The sequence below is a fragment of the Plodia interpunctella genome, chromosome 6, assembly GCF_027563975.2.
Source record: "Plodia interpunctella isolate USDA-ARS_2022_Savannah chromosome 6, ilPloInte3.2, whole genome shotgun sequence".
Taxonomy (NCBI): Eukaryota; Metazoa; Arthropoda; class Insecta; order Lepidoptera; family Pyralidae; genus Plodia; species Plodia interpunctella.
The window spans coordinates 7433687-7452913 of NC_071299.1; the positions used below are offsets into that span (position 1 = coordinate 7433687).

General features: G+C 32.9%; 3 protein-coding genes across 4 annotated transcripts; 2 read left to right on the forward strand and 1 right to left on the reverse strand.

The window, feature by feature from the left end:
- The first annotated feature begins 137 nt into the window (after positions 1–137).
- Positions 138–3944, forward strand: LOC128670545 (BRISC and BRCA1-A complex member 2-like). 2 transcript variants are annotated; one of them, XM_053746293.1, is made up of 7 exons: positions 138–423; positions 927–1099; positions 1697–1872; positions 2482–2604; positions 2908–2971; positions 3322–3475; positions 3682–3944. In XM_053746293.1, the coding sequence occupies exons 1-7, from the start codon at positions 336–338 to the stop codon at positions 3879–3881; spliced, it is 978 nt and encodes a 325-aa protein (XP_053602268.1). In that variant the 5' UTR covers positions 138–335; the 3' UTR covers positions 3882–3944. The 2 variants fall into 2 exon arrangements, with proteins under 2 accessions (XP_053602268.1, XP_053602267.1); XM_053746292.1 differs by having other exon boundaries at positions 156–423; positions 801–1099.
- On the reverse strand, positions 3938–6856 carry LOC128670548 (holocytochrome c-type synthase). The gene is made up of 4 exons (XM_053746295.1): positions 6416–6856; positions 5454–5690; positions 4913–5037; positions 3938–4534 (listed from the first exon to the last, which is right to left on the reverse strand). Exons 1-4 carry the CDS (start codon positions 6590–6592, stop codon positions 4297–4299), a joined length of 777 nt encoding a protein of 258 aa, XP_053602270.1. The 5' UTR covers positions 6593–6856; the 3' UTR covers positions 3938–4296.
- Positions 6857–7304: 448 nt separating this feature from the next.
- Positions 7305–18982, forward strand: LOC128670546 (uncharacterized). The gene is made up of 7 exons (XM_053746294.1): positions 7305–7847; positions 7952–8049; positions 8358–8498; positions 8924–9101; positions 9402–9537; positions 10056–10285; positions 16332–18982. The coding sequence occupies exons 1-7, from the start codon at positions 7763–7765 to the stop codon at positions 16448–16450; spliced, it is 987 nt and encodes a 328-aa protein (XP_053602269.1). The 5' UTR covers positions 7305–7762; the 3' UTR covers positions 16451–18982.
- The last annotated feature ends 245 nt before the right edge of the window (positions 18983–19227 follow it).

Below are 19227 nucleotides of genomic sequence, written 5' to 3' on the forward strand. Positions count from 1 at the left end.
TAGTACAATAAACGAGTACAAAGTACCTACGTCTACTAATTCCATGGTACCTACCTACCCCGAACGTATGCGGCCGATGGGCCGAGCCAATCCAATGGCCGTCGAGCCGAGCATTGACATTTTGATATGAATGACAACTACAATGACAACACATCGGACACATTGACATTTACCTATTGATGTAAATTTTTATTATTATTTTATTACATTAGTGTACCTAGGTGCCTTACCAGCCAGTCTCTTTGTAATATAAGTACCTATATTATTCAAAATAACCCTAGTTATTATGTACCTTCATTATTCATTGTTTCCTTATTGAATATTTCTATTTAGAAATGTCTTCTGAAAGCTTTGGTATTTTAAGTGATATTTCTTCATACTTTCGTCCGTTTATTCAAAATGTATTGCAAGAGCTAAAACTCGGTAAATATTTGTTTACTTGCTTATAGGTACCTATATACCTATTCAATAATAGAAATATTTATAGGTTATTTTGTCTTTTTAGAGCATCTTTTGTTATTGTTATAAATATGTACAACCCGTACGAATTAACTATGCACCTCGCGCCTAAGGGGTCACATTCCAGCGGAGTGCACAGTTGATGCGTACGGGTTGTAAGTTTGTCAGGTTATCATGGCTAAAGTGCTAGATGATTTTGAGACATTCGGAATAGATATAAATCCAGGGTCAAACCACCGAATTTAGAGTTTTTCCTAATTTAAGTGTCAAACATGGCATAGGCTATCGCGGCAGAGCTGCGGGAAACAGATAGTTTTGTATAAAACTAAATCAAATTTTAGGCCTTTGCAAAACAAAAGTGGACTTAGAAAAAATTCCTGGCGGATTCGACGGCGCCGATACTCAGTTTCGCTTGGTACTACCTTATTGTTCTAAGAAACTTAAATGGGAAGTTATATTTGATGCAGCTACACCATGGTTCGCTCCAGACTTCAGATTTGATGATGAAAGTTTTCTGAGCAGTGTTGATGAAGATTTATTGGAAGAAAAGTTAGGGAGTCTTGCTAAATGGAATGAAAATGACCCAGAAGCTCTAAGTAAAGTTATATCTGAGCTTGTAACTTTATATAGAAACCATCAGGTAATAATTCTATCAAGGTGCTGCAAGCTGTGCTGTTAAAATGTTTCAAAAGATAAATCATTCATGTCACATATTTTTTGATTTCACAAGAGAATCAAAACCTATTTCCTGTTGACCTAGAATCCTGAAATTTAGCAAAACAAGATACAAGTTCCTAAGCAAGTAAATGCAAAATCTTTTGCTAAATTAGGTACCTACATGATATTAAAAATTCAATTTGATTTAGTCTGGAATTGAATTTGCAATTGTGGCTCATCTGCTACACTGTCCAAGTGTACTTGTTGGGCTGAATTGTAGACAGCTTCTGGTGATGCTATTGAAGTGGCTCAGTTCTAGCAAGAAAATATTTTATAACCAAAAGAGTGTTATGTGCCATCAACTAGCAAAGTAGAAGGATGTAAATAAGTAATGTTATGTACAATTATGTGTACAATTATGCATGCAAAAATACTATAATCATGTCTTACAAGGGACTTCTCTTACCTAAAATGTTGATGTAGTTTATATAAATAAAAATCATTTATTGCAGGCATAGCCCATAAAGTGTTAGTAACAGATATGATTATATATGAATATATGATATTTAATTCATTACAGATAAAAAAATTAAGTGAGGATGAGAGTTCCCGGGCTTATTTTGAGTACACTGCATTGCTTGGTGATGCCCTGACATCTGAAAGTGATATAGAGGTCTGGGTTGGTGGTCATGTTGTTGAATTCCTGATCAAACTCAACATAGATGTCACAAGGCTGCCAGAATTGTATAATGATGGGTTTGTACATATATTTCTCCCACAATATTTATTTACTATATAGTATACTAGCAGCCTGTCCCGGCTTCGCAAGTGTAACAACATAATAAATTATACACCTAAACCTTCCTCTAGAATCACACTATCTATTGGCGAAAACCGCATGAAAATTTATGCATTAGTTTTTTTAGTTTATCACTAACAGACAGAAGTGGCAGTAGACTTTGTTTTATATTAAGGAATATACTCTGAAATACAGACTTTTTATTCATAACTTGAAATATATAATTTCTATTCACTAAGGATTCTCATGATGATATTAGTTTTCAGCTCTGTTGCAGCAGAAATATAGTGATATAAATAGTTATTTTTAAAATAAAATATCTCAAATATAGGTGACTCAAGATTCAAAGTCTGCATATACAAAATACATGTATTTTTTATATATGATTGGACTACAACTTACAATATTCCATTTACTTACTTGTTGTCTTTGTGTTCTTGTGTGTGTTCTATCTTCTATTACAGACTAACACAGCATTAATTAATACTATAAAAATTCAGAAAAGAAACAGAATAAACAATTCAATTTAAACATATAAATGAAAATTTTTAATAAACTTGTTGCAGGATTGATGAAAACCCAGGGATTGATACAGCCCTGTTACTGGTCAGGTACCCCAACTCTACAAATGCAGAATTAATATTATCTCCTCTTCTTACAAAATCACTTGGAAACATTACTTTACCACTGTGAGTCTTTCCATTAAAATCTATTATATTTTATTGCTTCTTATATTAGCTTCGCACTTCATTTTATTGAGTGTGTAATGCACAGATTTGATCTCCACTAACATATACAATATATCTCCAAAAAGATGGTTGGACCATGATACCATTTTACAAATTCCTACCAAAATGGGCAGAATTTTCAATAGCCAGATAGAAAAGGGGAGGCCTTTGTCCAGCAGTGGGACACAACATCCACAAGCTAGACAAAAAAAACTAATGTGTAGAAAATATTGTGTTAAAAAATGTTTTATTTTAAATTTATAGAATGCATCAGTCAGGTGTTCTGATGGATTATGTCCCTATGGTCACAGAGTTACTCAATAATAAGGTGTGTAAGTATAGATTATGAAGTAGCACTACTAACGTAAATAATACATTGTTAGTCCCCAATGATCCTCATCCATGCAGGCAAGAAATATGTAATCTACCTAATGGGATCAAGATTTTTCAATAAAAAAATATATCAAAATTAACCATTGTTCTTGGTTGGGGCTAGTGATGTATGTACCCACCCAAGTTTGTCCGTCCATCGCATGAAAAGAAACAATACAATTTTGAAGATTCTATGGTGATATCAAGACCCTCCTTGCTGTTGTACCCAGCTTCTAACCCTTATTTGCGTTTTAGGACATCAACTATTGGACGATATAAATTAATATGAGGATTTTTGTAATATAGATCCATGACATCTTGAAGGCTGAAAAATTCAAGCGGGAGCTGTTGGTGCAGTTTATTGTGAAGTATGAAGGAGCTGTTTTAGAGCATGATTCAAATTGTGCTGCATTTCTTTTCGAGACACATAATTTTCATTGGATTTTACATATTGAAGTTGGTAAGACGTAATAATATAGATATATGAATATTCCTTTCTGTATATAGTATATAGTTAGTTTATAAATACCTACATATCTATGCCTTCAATGACTCAATGCATAATGTTTAAACACAGACCATTTAGCCTTTAAATCTCTTTTCTTCAAATCAGTGAAGTAAAATGGTTTTAAATTTTTTTTCTATATAAGAATATTCAAATTCCAGGTGAGAACTTTCCTGAAAACCTCCCTGTATTGACTTTGAGATCAGTATACCATTGTGACAAAGGAAAGCCCAAATCGAAAATACTTCCAAGCTGTCCATACAACTCCTTTGAAGAATACATATCTCAACAAGTGGAGATTTTTAAAAATGAATGCATAGGAACACCAGCTACCAACCAACTTGTTAACATAGACAATTGATTTTGGTTTACTACATAACCTTTACGTAAGCACTTTAAATAAGAAATAAAAGTATATTTGACATCTTCTGAATTTTATTTAACAATAAACTTAAAATCTATCCAATTTTTAACAAAATGGCAAACACTATAAAGTAAGTACAACTTTGAGATGAATCAAATTATGATTTGAATACTAAGATGTATCATGATTGTTAAAACTTATCAACAATATATGGTTGAGATTGGTTTGTTTTCATTATGCATTTAATGATTTTAAATAGTCATCACTAAGTGTAAATTAAAAACTACGTCGAATTTAGCAATAAATATAATCACAAAGAGTTTCCACAGTGACATCCATTGCCGACAGAAGAACCCCACAAAACGCTATTTTATGTTTTCAGTTGAGTAAAAATACTGTTCTGGAGGGGAAACTAATTTGTCAATTTGGTATCCTCTTTGGTACCAATGAATTCATAGCGGTATCTCATGTACATCACTTTCATTCTATCCCAGACATTGTCAAATGAATCCAAAGCTGGCCTGACATCAAGCAGGGCAAATTCGTATTTGTTATCAATTTCACCCCCATCATAATAGTCAATGATATATCGGACGTCCTTTCCACATCTATCTACAATCCAGTCGTGACGGTCGAATGGCAGCTCATAGCTAAAAAAATAATTTGTATGAATAATTAATATAAAGATACAAAATTTATAAAAATTAGCAATATGTATTTCTCAACTGGGACGAATATCCTTGCTATCATCTTATCGATAATAGATATGTAACTTAAAAAAAGTTGTTTCTTCGAATTTTGTTTCTCACTATTTGCAGCTATTTGTTTCCCAAATCCTTTTCTATAAAATTGCATCTCTAATCTTCACATGTTCCAGGTTAGATTCACAGCTGTGGTTTAGCTATGATTTTATGTCCGGCCACCTCTTTGGAAATGCGGTTTTTGCCAATGATATGGAGTGATCCTATTCCTAGGGCGGAACCACACGCCAAATTAAAACCTCTGAATTAGTAAAACAATAGACATACCCAAGTAAAGAGCGCAGTCGTGCTCTAGGACTATATTGAGTAGCTTTTCCTCCAAAACTCTTTAGCCTGGGATGACCACATTCTTTAGCATGCAGGGCCTCCCACTTCAGCACTTCTTGCCAAGCCTGAAATAATAGTAAATTGTGTTATATGTTGAAGCTGGCTCAGCATAAGGATTAAGTAATGTGTTGAGCTATCTTGTAAGGCTAAATGATACGTACTTGTGGGCAATATAAAAATTGGAGGTCATTACTACTTTTTTTTTTGACTCACATTAACTAATAATGAAGCTTTTATATGTGTGGGGCCTTAATCTGTACCAGATTACAGATATCAGTAACTACACAATTATTTTTAAAATATGATCTTAGTTAATCTCCTTATCTCATTAGTTTATCTGATGGAAAATTGATGGAACACTTTTTTGATGTCATGTTTGATCTAAAAATTGTAAGGTTAACCTAAAAAGATTGTATGGCTTAGAGTAGACAGAACCAAGAATTGCAAAACTCAAAGGCCATGTTTAGCGTATATACAGTACCTGTTCATTATTTGCATTGTGAATTTTGATAATATCGTCCATGTCTCTTGGTTTGATGTCTTCATCCTTCCAACGCCATCCTTTGCGTAGCATAGCATTCCAAAACATCTGTTGGCTCGGGTACACCCAGAACTCTGTGGAGCCGTCTGGCATAGCACGAGGGATTGTAGATACTTGTCTGTTGGTGGGCAGAGGGAATGGTTGATCAGGGGCAGGTTGTTGATTTGCTGGTGGCATCTGAAAATGTAGTCATATTTATGAAACAATTTTTTTTTGCATTAGAGAAAAATGAAAGTAGCCTACATGAAACCACACACACATAGTTGAATCTCTCTCTCTGATTTATGTGTTTTACCAGTTCCTTGCCATTGTGCATCAGAGCCCAGGATCAGTCTTCTACTTTTTCATCTCCAATTTGCATGGTCATTGGCATCCCTAGTTGTCCATACACCTAGTGGAATATACTTAAGAAAATGTATTTTGATATGGATATGGATTTCTGGGTGTCTAGAAATAATTTACATTAGGTCAACAAAAAAACATTACAGATTTTATGTAATAGAAATCACTTTGATATAAACTATTTTATTACTGTCAAATTTGTATAGTGATAAATAGATCCCACTACATGGATTAAAATTCTTTCTACATAGTACCTTACATTTAGAACCTGGTCTACGATAAATACCTACTATGCTAGCAGCCAAATGAAGTTGGGGATGGCTGATGTCCAATATTTTGTTTACCATTTATAGGTATGTGTTACAAAATCATTGTATCTCTAGGTAACAAAATAAGCTTTTTAAGATTACTGTCAATAGCATAATAAAAATGTGCCATAGAACCACTAGTACTAATGGGTTATAATAATTAACTGAATTTCCGAAGATTATTTTATATTTTCTTCTTATGTCTTTTTGAGGATCATTACAACCAACATTAAAGACCAAAGATATATTTACCATGTTAAAAGGATTGATGTCATTTCCATGTTGTACTGGACACTCTGAAGGGGTGCTCTTTGGCGCATTCTGTACAGAATCCTCCTTTTTGTGCATGGGACATTCTGGCGGAGGATTTGATGAAATACCGGCCGCTTGGGTGTTCATTGCAGCTTCTGCTGATACTTTATTGCCCATTGTAGTAAATTCAGTCTCCTTACGTAAGACACATTAAGGTTAGAATAAAAGAAACATATTTCCTTCAATGACACTAAAAGTAATTTTATGCGAAAAATTAATTTGCAATAGGTTTTCTGTACGATTTCCAAAATAGGTAGATGTAATACTTTTAAAATTTTTATAGACTTATTTTTGTCCCTCGCACTTTTGACGTTTCGTTTCGATCGATTGCTCCGATTATTTTTTTCACGCACGCAGCTCATGTATGTAGGTATGTACCTCACTGCGGTTGCGGCATGCACGATTCTAGTGTTGTGCTATCGATAATATTGTGATATAATATTATCAACTGATCACAATCAAATTATTTACGAATCTAGTCGAGATAAGTATGTAAAAAAAAAATAGAAAAGAAGATAGCAAATCATATTTTCTAAAACGGGATGTGTATCATTGTGTATATTTGACACTTTTCGTAATTTAACTTCGAACTTCTTATTCACATAGGATAGGAGAATTTTTTTACTCTGTATTTGTATATTTCTAGATTAAGAAAAAGCAAAAGGCATATTATGTACTTCAGTTTTTATTGTTTTCTTAAGATAATGGAACTGCGATTTTTACTTATGCGATAAATTGCAAGCATCCTTAGAATTATGCATTTAACCGCACCAATTTGTAAATTGCAATTCGTATGTAGTCTCTTGCTTTCTTTCTTCTTCTTTGCTTTGCAAAAATGTAGCGGGAGATTGCAAGCCAAATATATGTTGTTTATATCGATAATACGAATCGAAATCGTATTCTAACATAATTTTTTTTTGGCAATTTGGCACTTCGGTCAGTTGGCAGATGGATAGATAGGAAGAAATGGTTTAATAAAATTTAGCACCTTTTTTCAGTGGATATTGTGGTGGGGAGTCGTGCTTGTTGTGTGTAAAATAGATTTAATTTTCGAGCTAAATAATAATTGTAAATGAATATTGTCGGATTGTAGATTTCTTTATCTAAAATATCATGTTTGCATGAATATAAAATTTGGCACTGAACTTCGCGTAGTTTTGCGTCTGGTGCTCCAAATGTTTTGTGTGTGTAAGCATATGATGTTGTAATAAGTTGAGTCGTGTGTCGTTAGATTCAGGTTAAGATTGTAGAGATTTGGGAAGTTTTAAACTTGAATGGAATAAAACTATGAAAGACATGAATTCGTCAGTTCAGAATAGCATTTCAGATTTATTGAAGTTAGCCAGAAAATTCAACTGTTTTTATTTGTCAGGTATGTCAATTCCGTATTTTTAGATGTTGCATGATTTTTTTTGCGCGATTGCAGTGTCTGATTATTATTTCGTATTCATTATCTACGCATTTATGCAATTGCAGGTTTACATCAAGGAACATGTGTACCATTTTTAGTGACTGGTCGTCAAGTTGGTCTTATTAGATCAGATGTTATGAAACATCTTCAACGATTTCCTGAGGTAATGAAAAGCGCATTTAACACCATTTCTATAGGTATTTGAATGTGAATGAGTAATTGAATTGTATATAATAATAAACATATTATATCTACTGCAGTACCTACATACTGTAGTGTTTATGAAATAAAACAGAAATAGTACCTGACTACCTACTACATTTGAATTATTAAAATTATGTAAACCAATAAAAATTGACAATATTTTGTGTCAAAAACCCACAAGGAAACAAAATTTTTAGTTTAGAAATGATATGTTTTTATCACATTTAATTTCTATAGTTGCTTCTTCTGTAAAATGCCTTGTTGTAGGTATTCAGTATTAATGATAAATATGTTGAGCTCAATCCAGCATTCCGAGATTATGAAGAAAGAACAAGTAAAGTTGCTGAAATTTTAAACAAATTACGAATAGAAAATGAGATTTGTGCACTAAAAGGTTGGAGAAATGAGGTTTGTATGTTTATGTTAATAATATTACAATAATGATTATATTGTGTGTAATATACAGTCTTGAAATTTTTTTTCCTTTCTCTTATGGTCTTTTTGTTTGAGAATAGCTTGTTTAAGTATTTTTTTTTACTTTCAATCCTAACCTAGGCCCCACAGACTGCTGAGGACTGAGTGGTTAAATTAGACAATAAATTGCCTATTATTTTTGACATATATTGCCTATTATTGTTGGCTTAAGTGTCTATCAGATTAGAGATATAAAATTGAAATAAGTTTTTTCATCTCATTCATTTCATCATCATCAGAAGTCATGGTCTAGATTTACTTGACTGATCAATATGAAGACCAAGACAAGTGTGATAAAATAACTGCTGAATGCAAGTTTGATAAAATAATAACTGTTGAATGTTAATTTTCTTCCACAGTGTTTCGAAGTAAGCACTCCATTTTATCACGAGAGTCTGCTGGAGATGGACAGGAGTGCTATTTGCCTGTTTGGTATTAGAAATTATGGTGTCAGTGTGAATGGGTACTTGCAGCATCCTACTAAAGGACTCTGTATTTGGCTACAACAAAGAAGTTTCACCAAAGAAACTTGGCCTGGTGAGTAAATTTGATTTAACTAAACCACTTCTAGTTAAAATTCCTCATTTTCATCAGTTTAAGTGTCCAGTATTCATAATTTTATATCCAGAATTATCACTGTATTAGTAAGTTGCAGAATTAAATTAATGATTTAAAAATGTTATATACACCTACTTAAACATATTACTTATACATAATATAATAATTACAATTTCTCCAAGAAAAAAGTTGTGATCCAACTAACAAGTGTAAATAGCTTTGTGATCCAAATTATTGTATTACATACCTTAATTCACATTCTTCAATTATTATTTTTAGGCAAATGGGACTGCTTTGTAAGTGGAGGCCTGGCTGTTGGCTATGGTATTTTAGAGACTACTATCAAAGAAGCAGCTGAAGAGGCATCAGTTCAAGGGGAACTGGTCAAAAAACTTGTACCATCAGGATGTGTTAGGTCAGTGACAGTCTAATATGAATATAAATAAAATAATACAGTTGATTCTACATCAGACAGGCCATAAAATAAGTCTAAATCTTCTAAAAAAAATATTTTTAATCTTGAGATTTTTTAAATCTTTCCCACTATGACATAGTTGGGAATGCTCCCACGCGGGAACACGTGGCGAGGAGAAAGAGATAGACAAATGAGGATTTAATGTATTTTAAGCTTAAATGTTTTGGAGCAGCCTTGTTTACCGTTTTAATAAATGGAATTGCAACCACCCTCACCTTATTGCCAACAATAAAATCAGCCTAGTAGGATCATTATTGTATTCACAGAAACAAAATCATTATCTCGATTATATAAGAAGTACCTTAGCCACCTTAGAAAAAAATAAATCCATACTGAGATCTACATATAAAATATATGTCAGTCGCTAATCGATTTAACGACCCGGCGGTCATACATAGGATACCGCGGGCCACAGTTAATTTATAATATTTAATAAAATAATAAAATTGTTTGTTCAGTTTTTTCTTCGAGAGTGAAAGAGGTCTGTTTCCCAACACGGAATACGTGTATGACCTCGAGCTGCCTATAGACTTCACGCCGCGCAACGCCGACGGCGAGGTGCAGACCTTTGAGCTGCTGACCGCTGAGGAATGCGTCCAGAGAGCACTTTCGCCCCAATTCAAAACCACAGGTGCCCCAGTCCTAATGGACTTCTTGATACGTAAAGGATATATTAATCCTGAAAATGGTAAGCCAAATTAATATTCTTATTATTAATATTAAGTCACGCAGGGGTACCTAGGTTTTTAGCTTATACGGACCAAAGTCGAAGTAATAATCTACCAATTAATTATTTACTGGATCAAAGTTGGCGTGCAATTATATAACTATATATTTACATTAGCGATAGAGTAAATAAACAAGGTAGTAAAAAACCACTGATGATAAGAAATTTCCATGTTGAAATATTATTGAATATTCTAATTTAATTACGGAATCCGTAGCAACCGCCCTTTATATAACGAGTTCATAGTTCAGTTATCAAGACATCTGCAAGCTTGCCAATATTCTCATATTTTTTGACGATATTTCTCGTTTTCGAGCCTTTATATATTATTAAAAATAACTAGTTGTTCGAATTTCGGTATAAAAAGTACCTACCCCTTGTGTTATTTCATAACTCGCGCGCGCGCGCCCCTCGGCGGCAGTTCTTGAGACACGTCCGTAAATATTTATTTGCAAAAAATTGTTATAGTGACATTTTTAAGTTGTAATGTATATACCCGTGGGGCCTGCAGTACGTACTTTAAAATTGTGAATACAGAACTAGTGATTAACGCTTCAATTAGTGATAAAAGCAAAAACAGTTTTTAAACAAGACAGTTATTGTGACAATGATACTTCAAAACCAGCTGTGAGTCATCAGATGATCTATGTTTACCCGCCCATCAACTCACAATCAATTTCGCATTAGGCGACAAATTTCGTCGCTACAGTATCGCAGAGGACAGCCAAGCGGTCTACGGCGTTGACTCAAATACTTACGTCCATGGTTCAAGTCTCGACAGACCTGAGCGATTTATTTATTTTTTTTTTTTCTTTTTGTTTTTTTTTTCTTTCTTTTGCAATTTTAAGGCCAAATATGGAGTTTGAATGCGCTAAATGCAAAAACAAAATAACGAACAAACAAAAATTGATGTGTTCCTGTTGTAAAAAAAACTTTCACATAGATTGTGCGAATGTTTCTTTTGGTCGATTCCGCATTATGACGCAAGAGAACAAATCTAATTGGAAGTGTACTGTATGCATTAACAAGTTGCGTAAAAGAGAATCCTCGACTTCAATTAAATCGCCCATTCCAACAACATCTTCAACACCTACAACATCCATAAATCGCAGCCTGATGAAAGAATATGTCACGGTACGAAATAATCAAAATTGCAGGATTAACCTGGAAACTACTAATTCCTTTGAGTCGTTATCAGATGAGGCCGAGGAAGATCTGGAAAGTCACATCCAAGAATCTTTACAAAACCTGAACAGAAGCTGTCCGGAAAAACTATTGACAGATGTAAACAGACTTGAACTACTAGAAAAGGAAAATAAATTGCTTCAAGAAAAATTAGATATTGCCGACAACGAAATATGTAACATTGTACAGGAAAATGCCTCTCTAAAAAACATAATAAAAAATTACGAGCTAAAAATAAAAAAGCTTACCCACATATGTAGTGACTCGCCGTGTTCAAAGAGGATAATTAATACTTCTTTTAGGGGGAAAAGACAGAGATTAAAACAAAACCAACTAGATTTCACTTTGGACCCACAAAATTTACTTCAGTCGCAAACTACATCTAAACTAGATCAGTCATCACAACTAGAAATCATAGATGGCGCCACCAGTACCAATCTTGAATTACCATTTTCGAACCAAAGACCTAAAATATACATCTTTGGCGGAGAACAAGCTTGTGGTTTAACAAAAAGAATTATGAAGACCAGGAACGGAAAGTGGAACGACATATATGATGTACACGGATTCATCAAACCCAACGCAACTTCGAAACAAATTTTAAGCAGCTGTAATAATTTATCCTCTATCTCTAACACGGACATTATTGTTTTATCTATAGGCACGATGGACAAAAATCCATACATATTGAAATCTGATCTATGTAATATCTTGTCTAGATTTAAGGACAACAAAATTATTTTAATGAGTACACCATATAATGAATATCTTAATATAAAAAAACTTAATTATGAATTAGAATTAATTGCAATGAACTATCCTAACTGTAAATTTTTACATATTGACTACAACTATAAATCATCTCGCCTCCTAGAATTTATTGCTACTAAAATTAATGTCGAAATTGACTATCCACAATATGTTTGCAATTTTATCACAAATATATCAACGTTGTACAAAAATTATAAATATGGTGCAAATATCACAAACTCAGTAAATAAGGGTTATCATAAGTTCCAAGTCCAAAAAAAAATCACTGATTATTTTACAGAAAAAAATGCTCTCTGTACAATAAAGAAAAAATTCAAACAAAAAAACATCCTTGACTATTTTAGTACAGTAAATGATAATGTCAACAAGTCATCAATAATTACACAATCCCAAAACAACACATTTCACACAGGAAAGTTTTTTCGAGAGCAGTAAATTTGATACATTATATAAAAAACAAGACTCGGCGCACTTCCAGTTAACTACTGTTTTTTATCAGAATGTGTGTGGCTTAAATTCAAAAAAAGATCAAATTGAACTTTATATAGAAAACTTAGTGGATAAGCCCAGTTTTGTGTGTATTTGTGAACACTTCTTAGACATTCACTCTGCTCCAATGCTAAGTTTCACAAATTATGACTTAGTAACACTTTTTGTAAGAACGAATAAGACTAGGGGAGGATCACTGATTTTAGCTAGTAAAGGGAGAAGTGTAGAGGAGGTAAACATATGTAAACAACTAAGCAAAACTGAACACTTCGAACTATGTGGTATTAGAGACAAGGATACTAATTTGTATATATTTTGTGTTTATAATAATAATACCAATTTCAATGAGTTTATTGTAAGATTTGAACTATTTTTACAGCGCTTCTTCAGTAAGAAATGTTTAATAACAGGAGATTTTAATGTAGACTTACTGGCAGATAGTGCTAACAGGACAGAATTTTTGAACTTGCTGACTTCTTATAATTTTAGGTATTTAGTTGACGAAATAACATTCACTAGAAATGGATCAGAATCTTGCATAGACAATATTTTGACTAATCTGCCTGAAGTTACTCCTATTTCGACTGAAGTTGACCATAATGGACTCTCAGATGGACATGCGTGTATAGTTGCTAATATAAGTGATAGTGGGAATACTGAGAAATGGCGCGAAAACGTAGCATTCGTTGAAAAAAGGTGTTTTAATAAGGTAAATGAGGCGTATTTCAGACAAGAACTATTGCGTGTAGACTGGACGAAATTAGGAATTAACACTTTCATTCAAACGCTAGTTAACACTTTTAAGAAATGTTTTAGAAAAAAGAAAAGGAAAATCAATCGGAATAAACATGGCAAGGTAAATTGGATCACAAGAGGTATACGAATATCTAGTAAAATGAAACGAGTCTTATGCATACTAGACAAAAACAGTAATCATTCTAGCATTTATGAATATAGACGTCGTTATCTTAATATATACAAAAGGGTTATAAGATCTGCAAAAAGACTTAGTGTGCAATCGGTGGTAACAAAACACATTAACTCGAATAAACGTGTTTGGGGAATTGTTAATGAGCGTTTAAATAGAAAGAAATCTGAAAACCAGAACCCAATGACCCTCAAAATTGACGACAAATTAATCACGGACTCACAAAGTATAGCTGATACCTTTTCATATATATTTGATAGTGGAAAACAACAGTCTATTGGAGATGTAAACATATCGGATGTACTTCTAAATAATTATGGTAATAAAATTTTACACACATGCGATTTTCCAGCCGTAACCGAAGCTGAAATTATCGATGTAGTTAGGAAAATGGAAAATAAAAAATCTTCGGGGTACGACGACATTCCAATATCAATAATCAAAAACAATATTGACATCTTAGCGTGGCCTATAGCAAATTTTATAAACAATTGTTTTGAAGATGAAATATTCCCCGAGCAATTGAAAATAGCAAAAATAATTCCCATACTTAAAAAAGGCTCTAAGTTAGACCCACTAAACTATAGAGCGATTGCTTTGCTGCCTATACTTTCTAAAATATTTGAGAACATCATTAAATCGAGACTACTTAGACACTTGAAAGCTAACAATATTTTGAATGAAAGGCAATACGGCTATCAGGAAGGTATTGGTACAGCTAATGCTATGGACACCATTGTACATGACGTAACTTCTAAATTAAACGAGAAATTGAAAGTTGCTGGCATCTTTTTGGACCTTAGTTCTGCTTTCGATTCAGTGGACCACGAAATCCTTGTAAGAAAATTGGATTTTTGTGGTATTCAGGGCAAAACTTTAAACCTTCTTAAGTCCTACCTCAGCAACCGGCAACAGTATGTTGAGGTAGGAGACTCTAAGGGAGAGTTTTTGAATTCCATAAAAAATTCAAAAATGCATAAAGTGACTAGGGGAGTCCCACAGGGCTCAATTTTGGGACCAATATTGTTTATAATTTTTATCAATGATTTAATAAATTACATGACAACTTTACAATCTGACATTAAACTAGTAATTTTTGCCGATGACACAAATGCAGTAGTTTGGGGTAGTGATATTGACGCTCTTAATAGAAAGATAAATAATATTCTAACATTATTTCAAAATTGGTTTACAGCTAATAACCTAAAACTAAATGCATCCAAAACCAATGTAATGTTATTTAAAACGACGGCTAACAATAGAGATACCCTTGTTGTAAAGTTAGAAAATGTAGTTATTGAACCAGTGACAGCAGTGAAATTCCTCGGTATTCAAATTGACAATTTGTTGAACTGGAAGCCTGAGTTAAAGGCCGTGGAAAATAGCATCAACAGTGCTTGCTGTGCACTGAGAACCTTACGGGATGAACTCACGGTGGATCAACTGAAATCGCTATACTTTGCTCTAGTTGAATCTAGGCTGCGCTATAGTATAAAATATTGGGGTAGAAGCTACGATTACAACATTAATAAAGCTTTTGTAGCGCAAAAGAGAGCCATACGCACCATGGTCCGTATACCACCATGGGAGTCATGCGTGGAACATTTCAAAAGACTTCAAATATTAACCGTTCCCTCCTTATATATTTTTGTGATTTTAACAGACTTTATTAAAAACAGAGCTATTTTTGAGACGGAAGAAGAAATATTATTACGCGAAAGTACTAGGCGAAAGGACTTAACTCTAAAAGTTATACCTGCTCTGCAAATTGTAAAGCACTGTGCGCGTCATCAGACCATAGGTTTATTTAATAAGTTGCCAATTGAACTCAAGTCAGAGAGAAAGCTTTCTAGATTCAAAAATCAACTCAGAACATTGCTGCTAAACAAGTGCTGTTATAATGTAGATGACTTTTAGGTAATTTATTATCTATCTATCTGTAACTGATATGTATTAAAAATTAAAAAAAAAAAAAAAAAAAAAGAAATTGTTATTATAAATTGTATTTTGTAATTCTATTTGTTGGCATTTAAGTGTTAAATTGATTTTATTATACTAAATTATAATTACTAGTTTTAAGTTACAATATTCGAATGCAATGTAAATTGTTTTTATGAATAAATTGAATTGAATTGAAGTTATATTCTACCTTATGCCAATTTTCATAACAATCCGGCCAGGAGATGTTGCGTGAAAGTGTAACAAATATACATACATTCTCACAAACTTTCGCATTTATAATATTAGTGGGATTGCTTCCGCACTATCGACCTTGTACTTTGTCTGAACGGGCGATCGTCGCGTTTTGTTTGCTATCTACTATTTTTAGTATTCCATTATTTTTCACAAATTGACATTTGTAATGGGTAGTTAAAATTTCTGCTTTATCGTTTTACGCCGATGCAAATTAGTAATTTAAATAATTTTGATATTTATCTCAATGTCGATATTGTTGGATTTATAGATAAGCTTTATAACAATAGTTTTTGCCGATTGTTTATTTCTCATTGGGAAAGTTTTTCGTTATCATTAATCACAAATAATATATTTTTTAATGCTCTCCCAAAAAGAATTTCCATTTTTTTCGTTAGATTTGTCAGAAGTTATTCTAATGTTTTGTTTGTATTGTTTCAGAGCCCAACTATCGATATCTGGTGGAGTTGCTACATGTACCTTTGCAGTCTATATACAACTGGCCTTATACATTGACAAACACCATGAATAATGGAGACAACGAGAATGTAAAAGATTAATAATCTTCTAAACTATATAATCGAATTTTATAGAAAACATTTCCTCAGAACTTAGTGTATTAGAAATACTAAACTACCCATATTTAATTTTGTACGTTATAAACTCATTGTATAAGTAATTTTAGGTAAATTAGCTAAGGCTCCCAGTGCAGGATACTTAGGCAAACTTTAAGTGATACCTTAGTGAGTTTGCTGTTTATAACATGATCAAGATTTTGACCAAATCCACATGTAGAGAGTACTGTTTGAGTAAATAGAAGCGTTGATGCGCATAATGTCAATTTATCGTCATTTTTTACTACATGAAGACAACCTCCAGCAGCGTTAGTTTGATACATACAAAAGCAAATGGTTGCAAAATATTTCTGAAGCTTTCTGAACATTTAAGCTGATTGACCGTGTTTGTTTTACAAAACTGACGCGCAATTGACGTTACGCGCATAGTGCTACGATGAAATGTCTGCATAGTTTAGCTAGGTATCGTTACTTTCTGTGATACTTTACCGGTTTGGTATAAGACATTGTATACTATTTAGTTGGATTTGTTATCAATTTCGTGTGAATATAACTGATAACTTGATTGTATTTATTGTATTTTTTTATCTGTATTGGTTTTATCAAAATAATATTTTTTAGTTTTATTAATATTTTGTGAGACAAAATTATTGATGTATGTTACTCATGTTGATTGAACATTTAAGTACTTAGGTGCTACTTTCTTAATTGGACCGTAGTACTTGCACTAGGTAATACGAGATTACAGTTTACAAGGATATGAAATAGTCTAGTCATTAGACAAACTGCGAATTAGTACCGATTGATACTGTAGTATTTATGAGTATGTACACGAAGTTCAAATTAGACTGTTGGGAGGCCTATGTTATATTTATGTGCATATTGTATATTACTGATTGATAAATATACATTTGAATGAATAGCAATCATAAAAATGTATCACTGGACCCAGTCTTATTGTAAATTTATTTGAATGGTTTTATTGTGTATCGGGATTGAGTGTTATGCACTATGGATAATACGTTGCGCTCTCGCGTGTCTTGGGTTTTGTGTTGTATCGGGCGTTCATGTCTTATAAGAGTTTGCACGTCTGTAGCGAGGTCTATGATTTTCCTAATAGTATACACCATTTCCGACAGCAATGTCAGTATTTAGTAATGTCTTGTTTTGCCACAAAGCTAGCAATTTAAATATATGCAAGTTGTCATTACAGATGTTTACATTGCATGCGAAATAAATGATAGCTAAAATTTACTATTGATAAATTTTATTTAACATCACACGATGTCTCATTGTGGAGTAGTTAGTATTGTATGTGTAGAATAAAAATAATGTTGATAAATTGTGTATCGCTAGTTGTTTTCGGCTAATTAACATGTTTAATAAACAACGATTTGCTATATATGTTATGAACCAGGTGATTATTTATGATATTAGTAATAATGACCATGTACTATGAATACATGTAAACCAGTTCGGGCGAAATAAATTTATTAAAGATTGATCTACCATATAATCTGATTATGACACAATAACATTAGCCTAGCACATTGAATCATTTCGGGCTTTTGATAAGTTTCGTGGGTATTTTTTAATGCGTCCAATTAACACCTGGTATATAACATGTACATATATAATAACATAATAACGGTTAGTTTTACAATATGGATGGCTGTAATATGTGTACAAGATTTGCACGAATTGTTGTGATAATCTATAAACTTAGTAGATTTTTAACTTAAGGGCATGACACTTCAGGTGTGATACCTTTATACTATATTTTGCGCACGGTCGTTGGAGGAAATTTATATATCATGATATAAAAGCATTGTTGCAAGCAAACTATTGGGAGTTTTGCTTGACGTGGCTTGTGTCTGGAACTTAAAGTAATAAGTTACAGTAAAAAAAGATTTTTATTTGAGTACCACTTGGGAAATAATCTTGTTTCAATTCAATATTATGGTGCGATAACGATCATATTAGACCAGATTAAAATGAAGAAACGTTTCCAATCTAGGACTGGACTTTGATAATTTATTATACTGCAAAAGTAATTTACTAAATTAGAAAAATCATTTTTCGGCAGATTAATGTTTTTGAGTCTGCGATGGAATCTCTTAGCAAATTGATAATATTTACATTGTAGGTTTGTAGATATTTCAGGTTTCCGGATGGTATTGACAGTTCGTCCCATAAGAGAAATTTAAAATGTTGATATTTACATGTAGTTCAACAATTAACGAACCGCTGAAACTACCAAGCTGATACTTTGCAAAGTTGCTAATTTTATAATGATAAATAAAGTTGATAATGGGACGAACGAACCCATTTCCAAATAGAATATAAATAAGAGTGGGAACAGAGGTTTTGTATACATTTTTATAGGCCTTGTTACTGACGAAAGATTTTGTACGACATTAAAATAAAAATACGAGTGTGTACACATATAACCTATTTGCGATACCTAGTAGATATTGATAGTGTTTTCCTAAAAATTAAAAAGATAAAGTATGCTTACTATGCTGTTTGATTTCCACGCATCATGTATACACACCACATTAACACCTTCGACAACTATCACTGTTATTAGCAGTCGGGCGTCCGCGAATTAAGAGATCCATCTAGGGCGTGATGTGCGGTCGACTGTACATAGGTACCTGGAGCCAAAGTTCTACAAAACTTAATGCTAAATTGTAGAAAGTATTTAATTGCATGTGAGCATAGACATGGATTTAATAAGTACTTCGTACAAGGATTACCTA